General features: G+C 40.9%; 1 protein-coding gene across 11 annotated transcripts in view; it reads left to right on the top strand.

Annotated features, from left to right (window-relative positions):
* Positions 1-18616, top strand: part of SMG7 (SMG7 nonsense mediated mRNA decay factor) — a 51296-nt gene that overhangs the window by 6500 nt on the left and 26180 nt on the right. For 9 of the 11 annotated variants that reach the window (XM_068199514.1, XM_068199512.1, XM_068199520.1 and 6 more), the window contains exons 2-4: positions 13977-14008; positions 15296-15413; positions 16439-16571. In XM_068199514.1, the coding sequence (XP_068055615.1) occupies positions 13977-14008; positions 15296-15413; positions 16439-16571 (283 nt within the window). Of the gene's footprint in view, positions 1-1141; positions 1302-9393; positions 9419-13976; positions 14009-15295; positions 15414-16438; positions 16572-18616 lie in introns of those variants that run through there. The other 2 variants (XM_068199513.1, XM_068199519.1) reach the window with 2 other exon arrangements.

Genomic DNA, 18616 nt, shown 5'->3' with positions numbered 1-18616 from the left:
CAGTGTATCTGGAAACTGAAGCTTCCCTGTTTTTTTTTTAGTTTTGCCACGTTGGCTGTTGTGGGCATTTCCTATTGGAGAAAGAAAGGTTGGGTTGATGGGAGAAGACAGTGACTTGATGGATAAATACCTTGGCATGTTCCCTGCCCTGCTCAACCAGCAAAAATGAGTATAGAAGAGAAGTAATTGCAATTCAAGTGCATGGTGGCTGGGGAGGGAAGAGAGGATAATTTGCTGTAGGATCTGATTTTGTTGGATGAGGAGCTGCTGGGGATTGTAGAGGTTTAAGGGTTCTTCATCTTCACAACAATAGCAGAGATTCACTCATAGCAGCGGGCTGGTAGAAGAGCAGTTGAAGAATGAAGCTATAATTTGTAAGGAATATATGTGGGAGGACACTAGTTGTTGCTTTCATTACTTTGAACGTGAGGATTGTCCTCATCTTACTGGAAAAACTGCACAGCTGCTGTCAGGCAGGAGGGGAATAAACCCACAGATTTTTTTCCTTAAAATCATTAGCAGAGATGCATACTTTGATTCTGTACTTTTTAATGTACTATGAAGGAGGTCATAGATTTCAGTGGTGTTTGGGAAAACACAGGTTTTCCTGTGCTCAGGGAGTGATATGGTATCTTATTTCTCCTTCTTACTGCTGTGGACAGAATAGAGGAATAATAGATTGTTTGTTGTGAAGTGACATGAGGACTCTGGGTCATCATTTCTCATGATTCCAGGGTGGAGGGCTGGTGGCTTTTTGTGTGTGTGTGCCTGCTGAGCACTTGGGTTGTTGCACTGGGCAGGGTATTGCTGGAAGCACTACAACTGTACTGGAGTCATCACCAGCTGCCACTTGTGCAGTCCTGCTCCAAGTCCTGCCTTTGGGCCACCTTTCTAGACGTGTCTGCCCACTGCTGCTCTTCCCATTTGAATTTAAGATGAATTTTTCATTGTAAACTTGGGGACTTCCCAGATGACCAAATGAGGGGGAAGTTACTTAAACAGTGTTCTGAAGCTGGGTGTTTAAACTCCTCTGAGTTAAATCAGCAGGTATTTGTCCAGATCAATGTAATCCTGTGAGTTGGGGTGGAATAAAATTTTTGGAGTGACATTAGGTGTGCTTTCTCTTCTTTCTGTATTCCAGTCGGACTTCTCTTGGATTATTCACACTGGCTTCTACACTCAAGGGATTATCATAAGGAACCAGAAGGCTGAGGAGTCTCTGAATCTCTTGGGATTGTTACAGAGCTGTGGGTGACAGACTGAATTTCACTGATGGGACTCAAATCAGAGATACCCTTGAGGTACTTAGGAGTCCTGCTAGAATTAATATTCTCTTCCATCTTCAGGGAGAAGAAAGATAATATTTCTGAAAGTACTTAGGATGTCCTGAATACATCAGCAGTCTGTTTCTTGTTTTTTTATTTCATTGTTTTTGGTGCTGAAAGTGTCCTCTAATGCTCAGCCTCATTGAACAGTTTTCTGCTTTGTCTAATGGTGGTATGGGTAAAGTTGATTATTATTTTATTGTACAGCTGAATTATGAGAGCTACTCTCTAGCTGTTAGAAAATGAGAAATTCATTCTGAGTGTGGAACCTTTAAGACTGATTCTGCCAAAATAGTGTGGGGAACATTTCTTGAACTACTTAAAGGAAACTACTTTTTTCTTTGGAAAACAGAAAAATAGACCTTTTGGGTATTAAGCATCTTTATTTCAGATTTTGGTGTTTCATGATGCCTTGATTTAATGAGGCCTTGAGAGTTGTTCCTATTTGGTCAGGCTACGGCACAGGGCAGTTTGTTTGGAGCCTGCCTGTTTTGGGCCCCCTGGACCCCCCCCATAGTCTGTGCTGTGTTATTTACCACATCTTAACTTCCCTACACGTGAAGAATAAATGTATTTTTGATAAATCTGTTGGGAAGACCATTTTCTCCCTTTATTTTATGATAATCCTGTAAATTGTGCTACGGTCTGTTGCAGTGAAATTCTCCTGGTACTTGATTTGCCATGTCCTGTGTTGGTCTCACCATGATGTGGAGAAAGCGTGTGGATATTGCTGTGTGTCAAACAGCTGTGACTGTGATAATATTTTTTTAACCCAAACAACCTTTGACAGCTTTGGTTCCTTCTGCAGACAGCGCTGGCTTTGGCAGGGCCTTTGGGCATTCCTGCTCTTACTTCAAGGTACACTTGAGCTATTATGAGGGATCTTTAGGGCAGATTTTCCAAACTAGCCTAATAATAACTGAAAATGGAAATGCTAATCCTCTGTACCTATGGAGAAGGAGGAATGGGACAGGACTTTTGGCTGTTGAAGTTGTCTGTCTTGAAGTAGTGTAAATACTTGTCAACAACATTGCCATAACCAAACTTGTGAGTAGAAAGACTTGATCCAGGAAAAAGCCAGTCTGTTGGTAAGAATTGTGTTCAAAGGATTTAAGCCGCATTTATAAGTATTAAAGAGAAACCCAGACCTACCAAAAGTGTATAAAAACATGAAAACTGAAGCAGCTCTTAGAGCTCAAACATGCTGCTTCAGTTACTAGAAAAATAAAGGAAATATTATTTCAATTTTTAAAAAAAAGTTGAGATTTCTATATTGGTCAGTGATTGTAAATTCAATTGCTAAAATATGCAGAATAAACTTGCAGTAAAAATCAAGAAGGATTTTCATTTGTCTTAATACCATTGATAGGTGTAATGTTGAACATATATGTGAAATCTTTAACTAGAAAAGAAGTTATAAAATCCTTAATATGCATTGTTGACATGCATCTGCATTATTACAGCAGGCCTTAATTTATGAGCATGTCGCACAGATTATGCCAGGGCATGAACGTCTGGCAGGTATTCCACCCAGCTTGAATATGCCATGACTGTTTAATTTAGAGATTTATTTTGTTTTGAGGTAAATGGGAGATATGGGGCTTGGGGCAAAGACACCTGTAGGGGGTTGTGGCTTGCTCTGACTTCAGCTGGAGTACTTGTCTTCCAGTTTTGATATCAAGGACTAAAATAATCTTTAACGCTTGAAATTACCCAGAAAAATATTTCCAGTGTGTTTCTAATGAAGATGTCAAGTGCTTGCTGATGCTGCTTGTGCAGCTACCAACTATTTTGCTCCCTTCCATCATAGTTGGCCAGTCAGAAGTCAGCACTAAAAAAAGTGCTCTGTCTGCCTGTAACATTACATTACGTGCTAAGAATTTGGGGATACTCATTCAAGATCAGTTAAAATTCTGTACTCTTTCATTAAAGATGGTTACAAAAATGTATCTTCTGTCCTGCATAACTGATTGTGTTAATTCCTGAAATAATTATTTGAGAACTGCTATGGTGGAGCATTAGGTGATGTGGGTCAAGAGTGTTTTGTCTTCAGGAAGGACAGATCCAAAAGACATGAAGATCTTTGGGCCTTTAAGGACTCAGGTGCAGGAATTTTTTTGCCTTATGGGAAATGCTGTTGAACATACGGATTTCAGATTTTGGTATTAAAGCGGCATGATTCACCTTGTTTCCCTGCTTTATTGTCAAATGTTGAAGCACAGTGCCAAAATTATTCTATTTTCGAACTTCTTTTGGACATGCTGGTATACTACACAGAAAAAGTGACTGTGAAATTCAGTCTACAGTTGATTGCAAAGTGGAATGCAAGGGCTGCATTGGCTTGTGCAGCCTGAGTAACACACAAATGTTGAGTTAATAACTGGTGACTATGTAGTCACATGTTGAATCTTTTGATGGCATTGTCTCTTCTTGCATATTATGCCTCAGAGATTCAGGGAATGTCTTCACTTGAGTGAGGACAGTCACTACACTTCCTCTCGTTGCAAAAGTAACAGTGGGTTGAGCAAGGCTGGTGATTTTTGCTGTGGGATTTGGTGGTAGGAAGGAGCTTGAGTGGGTGAACCCAAGGCTCACAGCAATTCCTGAAGGCAAGACATAATGCCATGTGGGAATGGTTTGGCAGGATGTCCGGGGTGCTGCTTTGGACTATGGAGGTGACTTGAGAGGACTTTAAAAACTAAATGTTTGTCAGAAATAACACCAGGGTGATGGAATGGGCTATACAACCTTTTGAGGGCTTTTCTAGGCTTATGATTTGATTTTCAGGTGGGATGTGTTAATCCATTGCTATGGAGCCTTTTTCTCAGCCTTTGCAGAAGATAATGAGGTCTGGTCTGACTGCTGAAAGGGAGACTGCAGTCTGGAACACTGCATTCACATTATTCTTTTCTACAGTTTATGTTTAGTAAAGGTCTGCTAAACCCCCATGTTTTTCCAGATAAGATTCATAAAGCAGATACTGATTTGTAGTCAGCTGGACATCATGTGAACTTTTCTGACACAGAACTAGAAAGGACTGTGTCTTTAGGTCTTGATATTTAAATTTGAAATAATTTATTTTTTTTTAATGAAAATAGTTAGGCCTCACAAGTAGATTTAACCTTGGGAGTTATAAATTTACTCAGATGCTTGCTCCTAACCAATCCATTAGTTTTCAAAACAGGAAAGGAGGTTACTGGTTAACTGGGAGTACCTGGCAGCACTCAGTGGGGCAATGGTGGCAGCAGATCTGTTCGGAGGCAGTTTGGGCCTGCTGGAGCAGAGCTGCACAGGTCAGCTGGACTTGGGCCAAGGAGCTGCATCTCTTCAACCAGGCTGGATTTCCTCCAGACCTGTTGGTGTTTGATGGGCCTCAAAAGCTTCAAGCTGCGCCTTTCCTGGAGAGGACAGTTCTTACAGTAGTGTATCCATCTGCTTCCCTTCTTCTGTGCTAATAACATTTGCTAGATCTGAGGTGGTTGGATTGGTCATAGATTTCCCTGAATACAGAACAGAGTAACTTCCCATATTCCTGGAGTACCATGCTTTTTGGCGATGGACTTGGGTATTGTAGCCAGCAGCCCTTCTGGATGAGCCACTCTTGAGCTGAGGAGAACCAAACAGCAGAGGACTGCAGGTGAGTTGTGTGTTGCTAAGCCAGAAATTGTTTAAATACTCCCTAGCTGGAAAGTGAGTTTATCTCAGAACAGCATTGCCTATGTGTTTCTGATAGAGAATGGGGAGCAGCTAATGAGATTCCTGTAAATGATTGGCAGTGATGTACTGAGTGCCCATTTAATTATCATAAATGGAGGATATAATTCTCCCTGACTGGTGTTCAGCCTTCTGCCGTTACTGTGCTTTCAGAGTATGGTTTACATGTAATTTCAAGATGTAGAATTAAAAATCATTTCTAAGATGCAGCTTGCAATTAGGATCATATCTAGATGTAATCAGGGTGTGTTTTTGTCAAGGCTTATGTGTACCATGTGGTATCCTTTCAATCCTCTTAATAATGAGAAGCTTTTTAAAACTTTTGGGTATGTCATGTTTGTGCATAGATGTGTGCTTTGTGTGATGTTGATGTGATTGGGAGTTTATAAAACAAATGGGATTGGCAAAAAACAGTTTACAGGTACTGAATGACCACAATATTTAAATATCAATTTTGCTTTAAGGCTTATGTTTTGGAAGGCCTTGACTATCTTGGCATAGATCTTAGTATTAGGACTTGGAGAGCACATGTTGAAAACTCTGAACTCCACTGTACCTGTCATAGCTAACTTGCTACAAACACAGTATGAGGAATTACTTGTCCTTTATTTCTGCCACCTCTGATGGTACTGTCTAATGGATTTGCTCTTTATCCATCTGCTGCTTAGCAGTGAAGACAGTATCTCAAATTCCCAGTATCTGACTCCTCTTAAATGATCATTTCCTCTGTGTTGGAGTAATTCCAGCCTTACTGAGCATGAAAGTCAGCATTTGCCTGTGTACAAGGGGCAATATGAGGCAGAGATTGAGAAGAAGGGGTTCCATAGGGAACACCAAAAATGAGCAGGAGATCTGAGTTTTATATTCTAAACTGTTACTGGAGGTTGGAGGCAGCAGGAATCTTGTAGAGCTGAAAGTCAGAACTTAGATGCTGCAGTTGTTGCCCTCTTGATGCAAAGTAGAGTGGCCTTTTTAGAAGGAAATGTGTGTCACTGCTCTCCAGCTCTGTGGGCAGGTGAGAGGGCACATTTTGTCTGCATGGCAAGTGTGGCACTGAACTGACTGTAATTTTCCTTCCTTTGAACTGGATTATCTCCGCTTGTCTGGGAGATCCCGTGCAGTGTCCAGGGAGGGCTGGTATCTGCTGCCTGACCTGATCGAGCTTCTGCAGGGCTGACTTGAAGAGCAGAACTTTCTGAAACTGATTTGATGATACCCATCTGAAGCTGATCTCAGTGCTCAGATATATTCACTTTCCGTAATTCTGGAAATTGTTTTCATTGCAAAAGCTGTTAAAAGAAGTAATGTTCACTTGTTCTAACATCTGTTGTCTGCAGTTTCCAGCCCCTTAACACAAGTGGTTTTACCAAGTCAGGAACTGGAATGTAGCAAATTACTGCTGGTGTTACTATACATTTATCACCACTGAGATCTGATAGTGTATGCTCTCATCAGGGTTTGAAAGAGAAAAAAAAGGGTGTGAGAAACAACGCCTCACTTCTTAAAATTTTAAAAGGTTTATTGAACCACAACAAGGGACTCATAAGGAAAATGAGACTCTGCTGGGTGCTTAGCTGCAGCCAGAGGCACACTGCCCACACCCATAGCAATCCTTATGCTATTGACAAGCCAAGCCCCTGGTAAACCAACCCTCCCCACACTTGTGCATGTGTCACTCTTCCAACCCAGCTCTTCCTTCATCCTGCCTCTTAGAGTCTGTGCAGTCCTTCTTGCTTTGACTTTCCCAATGGTCGGAGATCAACTTTCAACGTTACAAAATTTATATAAAAAACTCACCAGATCTTAACAGAACTTCTTTTAACCTTATAACATACATTTAACATTTGCGAGAGCCAACATCACACTATACATTTATTACAAGGGCATAGTTCAGGGGGGTTTTGTTGTTCAGAAAATAATTCTGTTGCTTCTCCTTGCCCAGTCTCAAAACCTTGTGGGAATTACCATGGCAAGTTCAGTTGTAAACCTCTCATATCCCTCTTAGGGCTGTAGTCCTGAGAACTGGTAACCCTTCTGTGTGCTTCCCCAAAGTTCCTTATTGTGGGTAGTGAGGGAGCAGAGCTTTGTTTTGGTGTCTGTCTTCCTTTAAGGGAGAGGGCTGTCAATGACTGAGAGGATTGGAGGGCAGTCTTGAAGTTTTTGTGCACTTGTACCTTTAAGATTGCCTTAGTTTTGAAAAATCTATTTTTCCAAGGAATGTTGTAAAGATTGAAGGAGATACACAGATGGATTATGTATCTGATCTTAAATGTTTTGCCTTTCACTTAGGTCAGCTGCAAAGCTGACATATTGTCAGCCAGTGTAGTAAATGCGGTACTGTATGGATGTGGCAGGATATTCCATAAAAGTATTCGTTTTTTACTGTTTGCTATTAAAAGTTTTCTTTTGAAGGTATTCCTTAACATGAAAATATATCAGTGTCTTGAATTGCCACACATATTAAATATCTATTTATTATTTCCTGATCATGCCTTTTTTTATAGCTAATGAATTCTTATTACTGTTACTAAACCAGAATTTTTCTATAGTGAAAATAGTGTCAGGGTTACCTATGGAGCTACCTTGTCACGTCCTGGAAGGTAAAAGTGACCGGAGTTTTTGTACTTTTCCTCGTTGGGCAGCATCCTTTTAGAGGATATTTTTATCCCTGCTGTCTTTAATAAAATTCCACATAACTAGTAGGTCAAGATGATGGGTTAAAGAACAGCATAGTCAGTATTTTTAAAAAATTACTATGGAAACGCAGCTGAGCTTTCCTGAGCTAGTCCTAACATTATATTTATTGCCAGCTGTTCTTGCTTGAATTGGAAAATACAGGTTGTTGGGTATATAGTTTTTAGGTTACTCTTCTGGCTTAAATGCTGGAGTTCTATGGAACAGATCGAGGCATATTGCTGATCCTGAGCAGCTGGACCCCATTTCTGGGGCATTTAGCTCACGTTCTGACTCCAGGTTGTGTAAGGAGAGGGAGAGCGGAGGGTCCGGTGGAGGCCGTGGAATGCTGGAAGCCTGAGCAGTGTAGGAGATTTGTATTTCCCTCTCTGTAGATTAAATCAGAGCATAAGAACACATTAACTTCCCTTAGCAGCGCTTTTACCTTTGGGGCATATAATTTTAAAATCTTGGGACAAAGAAACTGACTTCCATGAAACTGGAGGAAGAAAATGAGTTTGACTGAAGCTGACTGCAAGGGTACTTCTCCCCTTACCCAGGGAGGAGGATTGTCAGCTCTGATCAAACTTGGAAAGAGTTGCTTTTGGTGGGTGTGTTTTGAGGATAATTATTATGACTTGCTTCTAATAGAGGAGAAGGAGGGAAGATGGGATTAAGAAAAACCGTGCTCTGTGTCTCCATTTCTCAATATCCTCCTCAGCTACAGTGAGAACACAAAAGGAATAGAGCAGGATTCCCTGTGGAGAGTGTTTGTATTCAGGTGGTGATTGCTTTGCTTTAATATCTGCTTGCAGAAGTGTAGGTGTTTTTTTTTAACTGGTGATGAAATACTTGTTTCTGTGGCTTTGGTCTACAGCTATAATCTGATTAAACTGCAGGTCAAGGAAATTAGCTGTACCCTGGCTTCAGCTGCCTATAAGAGGAATAATAAGATTTAAACTACTTAGCACATAAAATTGACAATAAGATGGTTCTGTTAAAGGTGTTTATCGTTGGTGTGTGTTAGCAGTGTCCTTCCAAGGCACATGGAACATTTAATTCCATGACCCACAGTAAGCGCTGACATCACCCAAATCTGCCAGCTCCCAAAGCAAGCGATTCCAGAACTTTGTGCAAGCTATGGTCATTTAAATTAGGTGACAACACTTGAAAGTTTGGAACACTAAGAACTTGTTCAATAGAGGTAAAACTGTTAAAGTTGTTTAACAGTACATGTCTGATGTACAAGTAAGTAGAGTCTGTACACAAATAAATAAGTAAAATCTTCGCTGTATGCTGTATACTCCTGCAAAATCCTGATTCCATCCATTTGCCCTTTCAGGAAAAGGTGTGTGAGGATGCTAAAGAAAAAAACCCCACTGAATATTAAAAACATTCTAAATTTTTGCTGAAGATAACTGTTATTTTGAAGAAAATCTAAAATGGCAGATTGTTGCTTTGAAGTTCCTTCTGGTGTGAGCCTTGCCAAATATTGAAATTATGAAATTAAAATATTTATTTGTTTGACTTTTAGTATGCTAGTATAGAAAATTTACCTTTTCTACCCAAGATGAAACATTTCCCACATTTATTCTATATATTTTCTGTATTTTTCTATTGCCTTTCAGAAGAATTAAAGCTTTCTAGCAGTGCCCTTGATGAGCTTTGAGATCAGCCACCTCCTGCTAAGGCACATTAGGGTGCAGGTGCTTTTCATTGTGGTACAGTTTTTGCACACACCTCCAGGAAAGAGAACTGCAGGAGTATGAATTTCAGCTTGGAGTGAAACTCCTGACCACTTAATGTTTTTTAGTTTTTAGTAATGTGATTGGATTCTGATGGCTTTTATAAGCCCAGTTGCCTGGATTCATTGCCCATTTTAGTCATGTCAGTTCCTTATGGGGGGTTGTGTTACTGAGATTTGATGAGGGAACTGATACAGCTGCGGATGCTTAGGGCTGTCAGGGGAAAACCGGGTGGAGTTCCCCTTCAGGAAGGGTGAAAGCAGTGTTGTGTTCGTGTTGGCTTTGTGAGGTCTGGGGTTTTCCACGTTTTCTGTAGAACTTGTCATGCCACAGCAGATCATGCCTGGCAGATCCTCAATGAAAATGAGAGAGGTGTGGTGTAAGTGAAGCTTGACTTCCAGAAATAGAAGATGTTAGCTGGGTAACACAAAACTGCTGCTTTTCGAAGTTGGGCTTAATTTCATTGGCTTATCTGTGCTTGATAATAAAGCTTGTTAGCAGATCCCTTCTTCTGTAGAATAGATATGGCCCTATTAGAGATGCAGGGCGGTGTATGCAGAACGGAAAATTTGTGATTGAATGCTTTGAATTATAGCAGAACTGAAGACAGATATTGGAACAGAAATGAGTTCTTTTGGGGACAATGGTAAAATAGATCCATTTGTTCAGTGATATGCAAATAGAGTTGGAAGTCAGATGGCAACAAGAGGAGAACTTGAATAGAATAGTTAACCAAAGAGGCTGTATGATCTTTTCTTACATGATTTTCACATCAAATTAAGCAAAATTGCTCTAGTGTTAAAGAGTAGGTGCGGCCGCATGATCTTTTGATGTATCTTTCAGTCTGATGGGTTAAGCACTTCAAAATATATATGGGAGAGACATCCCAATATTTGTGGGATTTTCTTTCTGTAGTGCTTACCAGCTTAAGGGAAACAACTTGTTTTCTTATTCTGCTTTGGGAAAACTTAATTGATCAAGAATAGTAAAAACTTGGAAGAGGGAAAATGAAATGTGTCTTTCTTGTCTTCCTTTACCAAGTCCAGTGGTTCATTCCAGATTAAATGTAGCCTCTGAGTTCCAGCAAAACAGAACTTTATATACTCTTAGGTTCTTAAGAGAAGAAAAGTTTATTTTTTCTCCTGTGGGGACTTAAATTTTTATTTAAATTATACCTTTAGAACCTTGAGAGACAGTCCTAACTACTGTTTTTTAAAGTTTTGAAGCTCTTCAATTTTATGAATAAAATGAAAATTCCTTTAGCTATCAAATGTTTTTACTGAATTGTATGGGAGGCTGTTATATTTCAGTTTAAAGTTTAACTAAAGCACAGAGCTGAATCTACATATTTTGTAAGGAAATGATAAAGAGTAGCTGTTATGATATATCGAGGTGGTATATGGAAATACTTGAAATATATCATTTTCTGAACTATGGTTTGAAAAAAAAAAAACTTATGTAAGTTTGACTGAACAACTGAGTCCAACTGGGGAAGGAGGTACTTGAAAATATTCTTGAAATGATACAATGTGTAAACAAGCCCTACCAGGTTTTCTAGAAGGCAACCTTTTTTTGCCCCGGAATGAGTCATTCTAATGTAAATTCAGTATGAGGTGGTGCAATAAAATATATGGCCAGAAAAGCTTGTTAAAAATGCTGGGTGATAGAAGGAGCCATTGGCACTGTGAGAAACTCCTGTCGGTCGTTACCGGTGAACTCCAGTGGGTGCCCACTAGGAGTCCCTGAGCACCAGCAAAGGCCCATTGTAAAGTTTGTTTAATGTGCAGGCAGTGCATCTTCTCTCTGTCCTCTCTCTCTCTCTCTCTCTGCTAATATTTTGCCACTGATGCACAACAAGTTTTGTACCCAGGCTGCCCCTCTTATCCTGGCTTAGAATGCAGCTATTTGAAGCAAATTGTTTTTAGGTGGAAATGAGAAGCAGCATACTAATGTTAGGTCAATTCTTCTAATTTCTTTGGTGTCTAGGAAGTATTGAAATAATTTCTATACATCTTATTAAAAATTACAGTGACAATCTCTTCAGTATTGCTTGTTGCAGTTTTATAAAGTATACAAGGCAGTCTGTGTTATGGCCGCTGAAGTGATTGGTGCTAAAGTCTCTTGTTCTGTGAGACCATGAGTCTTCTCTTCCAAAATAGTGTTTTTAAATAAGTCTTTTTAGTAGAAGCTCGGATCTAGCCATATGATTAGGTCTGTGCATTTACAGAGAGTCTGTCAGCAGTTGCACTGATGTAGAGGCTGAGGCTCTCTGCACCAGAATTCTCTAGGCAGCAGTGAGGGCAAGCTTCTGGGGGAAAAAAAAGTGCTTTTACATTTCCCCCTTTAAAGATTATACTTAGTGGAGTGTAGTTCTGCACAAGTAATTTCCAGAGGAGCAGTTCTTGGCTTTTAAAGGGCACAGCCTTTGTGCCTGGAAGAGAATTCTGGGCTCGTGTCTGTGGGCGCAGTCCTGCGTGTCCTGCTGGGGCTGAGCCTCTCAGCATTCGTGGCTTTGGCAGCACAGATTGTGTTCTCTGCTCAGAAGAGACCTTCACAGCACTGGAAGATGTTTGAAGCGTGAGCCAGACTGTAGGAACTTGGCTGGCTGTTCAGAAAAGCGAGATTCCAGCACCTGAGCAAGTCAGCTTTTCCTTGGGAGCAGTGGCATCGCTGGCTGCCAAGTCCCAGCACCACAGCCTTGGCTCAGCTCTGTGCCTGACTGGACTTGCAGGTCAGCAGTGCAGGAGGCACAGCCTGCACAGGCTGTCCCTCCTGTCTCTTCTTGACTCCGTGGGGGCAGGATCTGCTCATTCCCATCCTGCTGGCTGCAGCCACACACAGCCATCACTTAGGTGCCTTTTGTTACCTCCGTGTGGATGAGGAAGAGCTGTTTCTTGGGCTTTCAGCTTTCTCCTGATACAGTAGCTAAAATTTGCATTGCTTGTCTTTATATCTTCTTTCAGTGTTCCCTGCTTTTAAGAGTTAAAAAAAAAACATATTAACACGTTCTTGAAATAAATAAACTGAAAGAAGTTGTCTTAAAGGCATTACATTTGGATCAGGTGAAGAACGTACCAGGTTCACTTCTGGTATCAGTTAAGATGTTCTTGACTTTTGTTCTTGACAATTAAAGTTCTTGGGCCATCCCATTACTTCTTGGATGGAAGTGGCTATGGTGAGCTGTTATAGATAATGCTTGCATTTAATAAACAGAAATTTTGCAAAGGGACTTACCAATTTACATGTTCCTAATATATACCCTGTTCTGATATATTTTTAATTCTCATGTGGATCTCAAAACCTTCCCTATAATTTGTGGCCAGTAGGTATTTCCCCAAACAAACTGAAAAACTCTTTACAGTCACCACAACTTCACATTGGCAAGAGAAAGTAAATGCTGATTTACTTTCAGCCCCTTAAGAGATTAGGTGATGCTTTCTCTTGGCTCTCCATTCTTTTCCAAGCTGGCACCTGACATTCATGTTGGGCACAGTGTGTCTTCCAACTGTGTTTGTTTTTAGTTTTTTTTTGAGGCAGATGAAGGGACCATTTCATATGCTGGGAGGATTCCATGTCCAGTGTGGAAAGCTTGCACTCTCCAAATCTACTTCACCACCTGAGTGCATCAAGAGCAGAGGGACATGTCTCATCCAAACCCAGCCAAACCAGGCAGCCTCGTGTCCCCTCTGCCAGCCCTGGGTTAACTGTGTCCATCAGACAGACAAGGGCTGCTCCTTGAAGCTTTATGTACTGCTGACACAGTGCTTAACTGTAGCACCTCCATTGCCTGCTTCAGCCAGACACTGACCATTCAGAAATATTTATTTATTGAGGACTGGCCCAGTGTTCCTCTTTTTGGGAAGCTATTTGCCAACCTCCACTAGCAGTGGGGATTTGCAGAGCATGCTCAATGCAGGAGTTGTAGATAGTCACCTGTAGTTGCCATTCTTTCTGTGTGTGCTGTGTGGTTTTTTTTTTTTTTTACTTGGAAATCTGATCAAATCATTACTTGAGGGATGCAGTTCAAGGAAGAGAGGCAATTGGGGAAGCCATAGTCTTATCCCTTCTCCCTACAAAAACTTGTGCAGTATGGGGGGCAGGAGGGCTGTACTGAGGTGCTGACAGACACTGATGGGAGTTTGTTTCTCTGACTCCATTGGCTCCTGCATTTCACTTGTGACAACTTAGAGTTGATATCAAGTTCCCAGGCAATTATCACTAATGTTGACAGGACACTGCTGCCACATAAAGCTTAAAATACAAACCATAATGTAAGCATTATTTGTTTTTATTTGTTCAGAAAGAGGCATAAGCAGGGAAAAGTGAACAGTTGGCTACTGTTATGGGATGAACTAAAAGCAGTCATGCTGTTGAGCCAACAGTAGCTCAAATCCTGCATGGAGTGAACTAGAGGAGAGTGAGTTGTAAGCAGATTCACCATTGCATGAATGTACTTTGGCATAATCCAGTTATTTTGATATTTCTGTTTCTAATTTATTGTCATATTGCTTTCTTACAGGCAGGCAGAAGTCCTGAAGGCTGACATGACAGGTATAGTAGCCTTTAGTATACAGTTGATCTAACTTCTTAATAATATTTGATTCCTGGTGTAGTTTTCCTTTTGCTTATCATTCATAAGAATTTTCTGTAAAGTGTGTGACCTTATGTTAAAGGCTTGTCCTTTGTATATAAATATAGAAATATATAAACAGTATTTTAACAACTGTGCCCCTTTTGCCTGTGCCTAATACATATTTTTGAAGTTGACTTTGGATGTTCCAAACATTTGGAGATGAAGGTCATGTCTCTGCTTCTCTCTGAGACTCCTGCCCAGACTAGCACAGGAACTGCTGTATTTGGCATTAGCCAAGATTTGGGTGGTTTTAAGGAACCTGGGTGAGGAAATTCTGATCTGAGCACTACCATGTGTTCTGAAAGTGCAGCCCTAGATGCAGTGAAATGCTGTGAGCTGTGATTTAACCTATGTATATTAATAGGAAATGGAAATGGTTTATATTAATGAATCAGCCCTGCAGTAAAAGTAGCTTCCCTCATGAACCTTTGCTCAGCTCTGCTTGCCACCTGGGTGTACTGAAAGTAGCAGGCTGGTGTAATCTCCATAGGACTATTAAAACCACCTGGATCCACCTAACCTAACAGGAGTGGCTCCACCATCAGCATCAGGATGGTTTCCCTGGGGTGAGGCCCATCCCTTGTGCTCCTGCAGCCCCAGCCCAGGTGGTTGTAGAAGCCATGGGGAGTTGGACTCTGTGACTCAATAGCAGGGAGCAGTGTTTGCACTCACCCTCTGGGACGGAGAGCAGATAGCTACTGAAGAGTTAGGAAATGGCAAGCACGCAGCAGTACTTGCCCACAGTGTTCTTTAAACACAACAGCATGTGTCCATGCACTGACCTATTTAGCATCCTTCCACAGATTTATTGTCTGCTAATTATTTTTTGGCTACACTGGAAATTTTTTCTAAATGAATCCAGTTGTAAGAAATTCTGCTGTTTAAGAACTTATGGAGAACCACATCCTCCTACCTGTTTTGTTTTATAGCTTGCCAGCTGCTAACTTTGTTCACATCTAGTTCTGGTCTTATAGAAGACTCATCAGTTAAGCAGTGGGCATTCAATCCTCAACCCCTCTGTAGTTCTTGTATTTCACTATTCTGAGGAAACTGATAAAAACAGGTGCTTGGTGGTGTGTATCTTACACTGAGCTCTAGTCTTTCATTTGGTAAATGAGTGAAAAATCAGATTAACTCCATAAATTTGTGTCTTTGTGGGTTTTTTTTTTTTCTTTTTTTTTTTTTTTCCCTTTCTTGTTGTTCAGATTCAAAGCTGGGTCCAGCAGAAGTCTGGACATCCAGACAGGCTCTACAGGACTTATATCAAAAAATGCTAGTGACTGATTTGGAATACGCTTTGGATAAAAAAGTGGAGCAGGACCTGTAAGTACCTCATTGAATTTGTGTGTATGTATGTGATCTGGGCTGGGGAGCAGGAAACCCTGAGACTTCCAGAAAAGCAATTGCATCCTATGGAAGGTTGTCTTATTTCCTTTAAAATGAGAGCTGTGCTGTGGGTGAAACATGAGCATGCACTGCAGAGCTGATAAAGAACATTCAGTAGGTTAGTGTTTTACCTCTGGCAGTTCAGAGGCAGCCATGTCATGCAGGACTGGGTTTTGGAGAGCCAGATGGAGGTGGAGAAGCAAAGGAGCACCAGTCTGCTCTGCTCTCAGGGAAGGGCTGAAGTCTGCATTTTCCTGAAAGGAGGGAATTTGCCTGATGTAATCACCTGGAGCTTTGAGCAAGGTCTAACAGGAGCTGAGTAGCTGCTGGAGACCAGTATTTTAAGCCCTGTGAGGTAGAGCTGGGAGGAATAATCAGGGTTGCTCATTGAGTTAATTACTGGGTTGCTCATGACACCTTACAAATCAGGGGAAGATCCAGCTGGGTTTTCTCGATGCCCTGAATCCATTCCCTGTTATTTAAGGTGTGGACATGGGTTGTACTAAGTTCAGTTAGCAGAAGCATGTGGTTCTTTTAGCACTGAGGGAAACCAGATGAGTAGGTTGGCTGAGCTCTCCTCTCCATGCTTCCAGTTACTGAATGATTTTTAACCCTCATTTCTGTACCCCACATATTGTTTTAGGGAGGGACTTCTATGCTGCCTAAAATAAAACAATTGCAAGCAAATATTAATGATGTTAGCATTAGCCATGTACACATATATGTTAGCTACATATATATATATATATATATATATATATCTCAGGATCTGTTTCCCTAGATATGAGAGATGAGGAAAGGTGGTTATTCCATATTTAACATTTGTTCTCATCTGAATGTTGCCTGAATCTGAATATTTTTCATGTCTGATGCTATGTAATTAAACAGTTCTTTCCTGTTATTTATGCCATCTGCACAAGACACTTCCAAAGTAAAAAGATAAATGCTTCTTTTATTTTCAGTTGGAATCATGCCTTTAAAAATCAAATCACAACACTCCAGGGTCAGGCGAAAAACAGATCAAATCCGAATCGGAGCGAAGTTCAGGCGAACCTTTCTCTGTTTTTAGAGGCAGCTAGTGGCTTCTACACACAGGTGAGTTGCACAAAGTAGAGGATGGGCGGAGGATCAGTTTTAGGGGGGTCAAATCTGTTCTTTGCCCTTAGCTTAGGAAACTGCTGCTGTATTGGATTGAGCAGTGCACCTTGCGAACTGTGGTGCTCTCAGCAGGAGATGTCTGCTGAGAGACAGACAGCTGGTGATGGGCTTTCTTTTGATCAGTCTTGAGCTGCAACTTGTGTGCATCTGGTAGTTGATTTGGTGCAATTTAGGTTCCTTTCTAATAGAATCTGCTTTAATGCCTAAACCCCACTGTTTTGGGTAAGGTCAAGGTCCATTTTGACTGTGCTCTGCTGTGCCTGCTCAGAGCAATCATAAAGCAGCAGGAAAGGGTAGAATGATACTTCTTTGCACTGTCTCTTGCCTTCTCACTGTGCATCTGTTACCTTCTTGAACTACCACCTGTGTGAATCCTCTAACTATTAGAAGGTGTAACCTTCACTGGCTCTCCAGTCCCTCTTAAAGCAGTTTACTCTGTCTCTGCAGTGACCTGTGGTGAGGAATTTTGTCATTCAATTGTAATGTCTTACAGAAATGATGATGCAAAAAAACCTCAAGCCCAGCAGATGAGTTAGTTGATATACTCTTAGTACTTTTTTTGTGCTCTTTCTCTAAAAATTCCCATTTGGCTTCTCATTCCTATGTATGTGTTTGTGGGCCATTGCCTTCATTCCTTTTCATTTGCTGTATAGTGAAGGATAAACAAGGAGAACCAGTTTGTTCTTGGATTAAGGTACTCAGGAACAGAAATATGTGCAGCAAACACAGATGCACAGGATGTGTGTGATGGCCTGATGTTTCGTTCGTTGCCCCTTCTTTGTGACTCCTAACACTGATGATGAGCATTGAGGTGTAACTCTTTATTTTCAACAACAATTAGGACAATTAGTTCACTTCTAGGAACTTCTCTTCCCGTAAAGCAAACCTGTATTGTTGAGTGCTCTTGGACCAAGAATCTTTTGCAAGGTTTTCAGTTAATTGCCACAGGAGTGTGATTCCTATTCATATACTTATTTCTTACTGACATATTTTTGCCTACACTCTCTCATATGTTAGATTTCATTAGATTTAAGTTATGGAGAATAAGAGTCAGTGTATGATGATGGCCTTAGTAAAGATAGCTTGCCTTTCTTTCCTTTTTTCCCCTCATTTGGTGTCTGTTTCAATAACATTGTGGCTGCTGAATCCTCTCTGTGTTCAGAGTAAACTTTGTCATGGCTAATTTACACTGTCTTCAGCTTATAGTACTCACAGTAGGTCATTCATACTGTATAATTTCCTAGTTGGATTCCAGACATATGCATTGCCAACCCCAGAGTAGCCTTGTGGCTTCCCTTTTTTCCCTTTCAGCATTGTTTTTTTGTAAAGCTGCTTGTGGAAGGAGCCAGTTTCAGGCTGTCATGGTTGCCAAGGGCATTCTACCTCTACACTGTTTGTCTTGCAAAAGCCTTGTTCTATCCGGCAGTGGATCAGGGAATTTTACTCTTTCTGAGTTTGACACTAAAGACTGGGTCACCTTTTCTCTTTTTCTGTTTGCTGTGATGTTAATTACATTTACAGTCTAAAGCCTTGGCTCAGCTAAGGTACCTGTTCTCCAGCTGTGAGGCCTTCACAAGTGACATCTTTGAACAAGAGCATGAATTTTCTTAATTTGGCATATTTGAAGATGTCAAGATGCTCTCTTTTATCCAGCTTTCATCTGTGAGATCTCACTTGTTTGATTTTTTGTTTACTGTCTAAAGACAGAGCCAAAGGGGTGTGCGGTGTGACACAAACCTCTTTCTGTAGCAAGCCAAAGCATCATGTCACATCTTACTGACAGTGTATGTGTCTCTAACCCTCCTGCAAGTCTGTTTTATTTGGAAACTGAGCATGTTCCCAGCTGGGAGAAAGTCTGTCACTTCTTACCTGCATTTTTTACAGTATGAGTTACTGTAGAACTCAGTCCTACAAACGCTCTTCACTCTCTGGTTGCCGTAACTATGCAGAGTATTTGCTGGAGTCCATTAGGAAAAACTTCA

The sequence above is a fragment of the Anomalospiza imberbis genome, chromosome 9, assembly GCF_031753505.1.
Source record: "Anomalospiza imberbis isolate Cuckoo-Finch-1a 21T00152 chromosome 9, ASM3175350v1, whole genome shotgun sequence".
Lineage (NCBI taxonomy): Eukaryota > Metazoa > Chordata > Aves > Passeriformes > Viduidae > Anomalospiza > Anomalospiza imberbis.
Note: the sequence above shows the minus strand (reverse complement) of the source record. Positions and strands in the feature narration are given on the sequence as shown.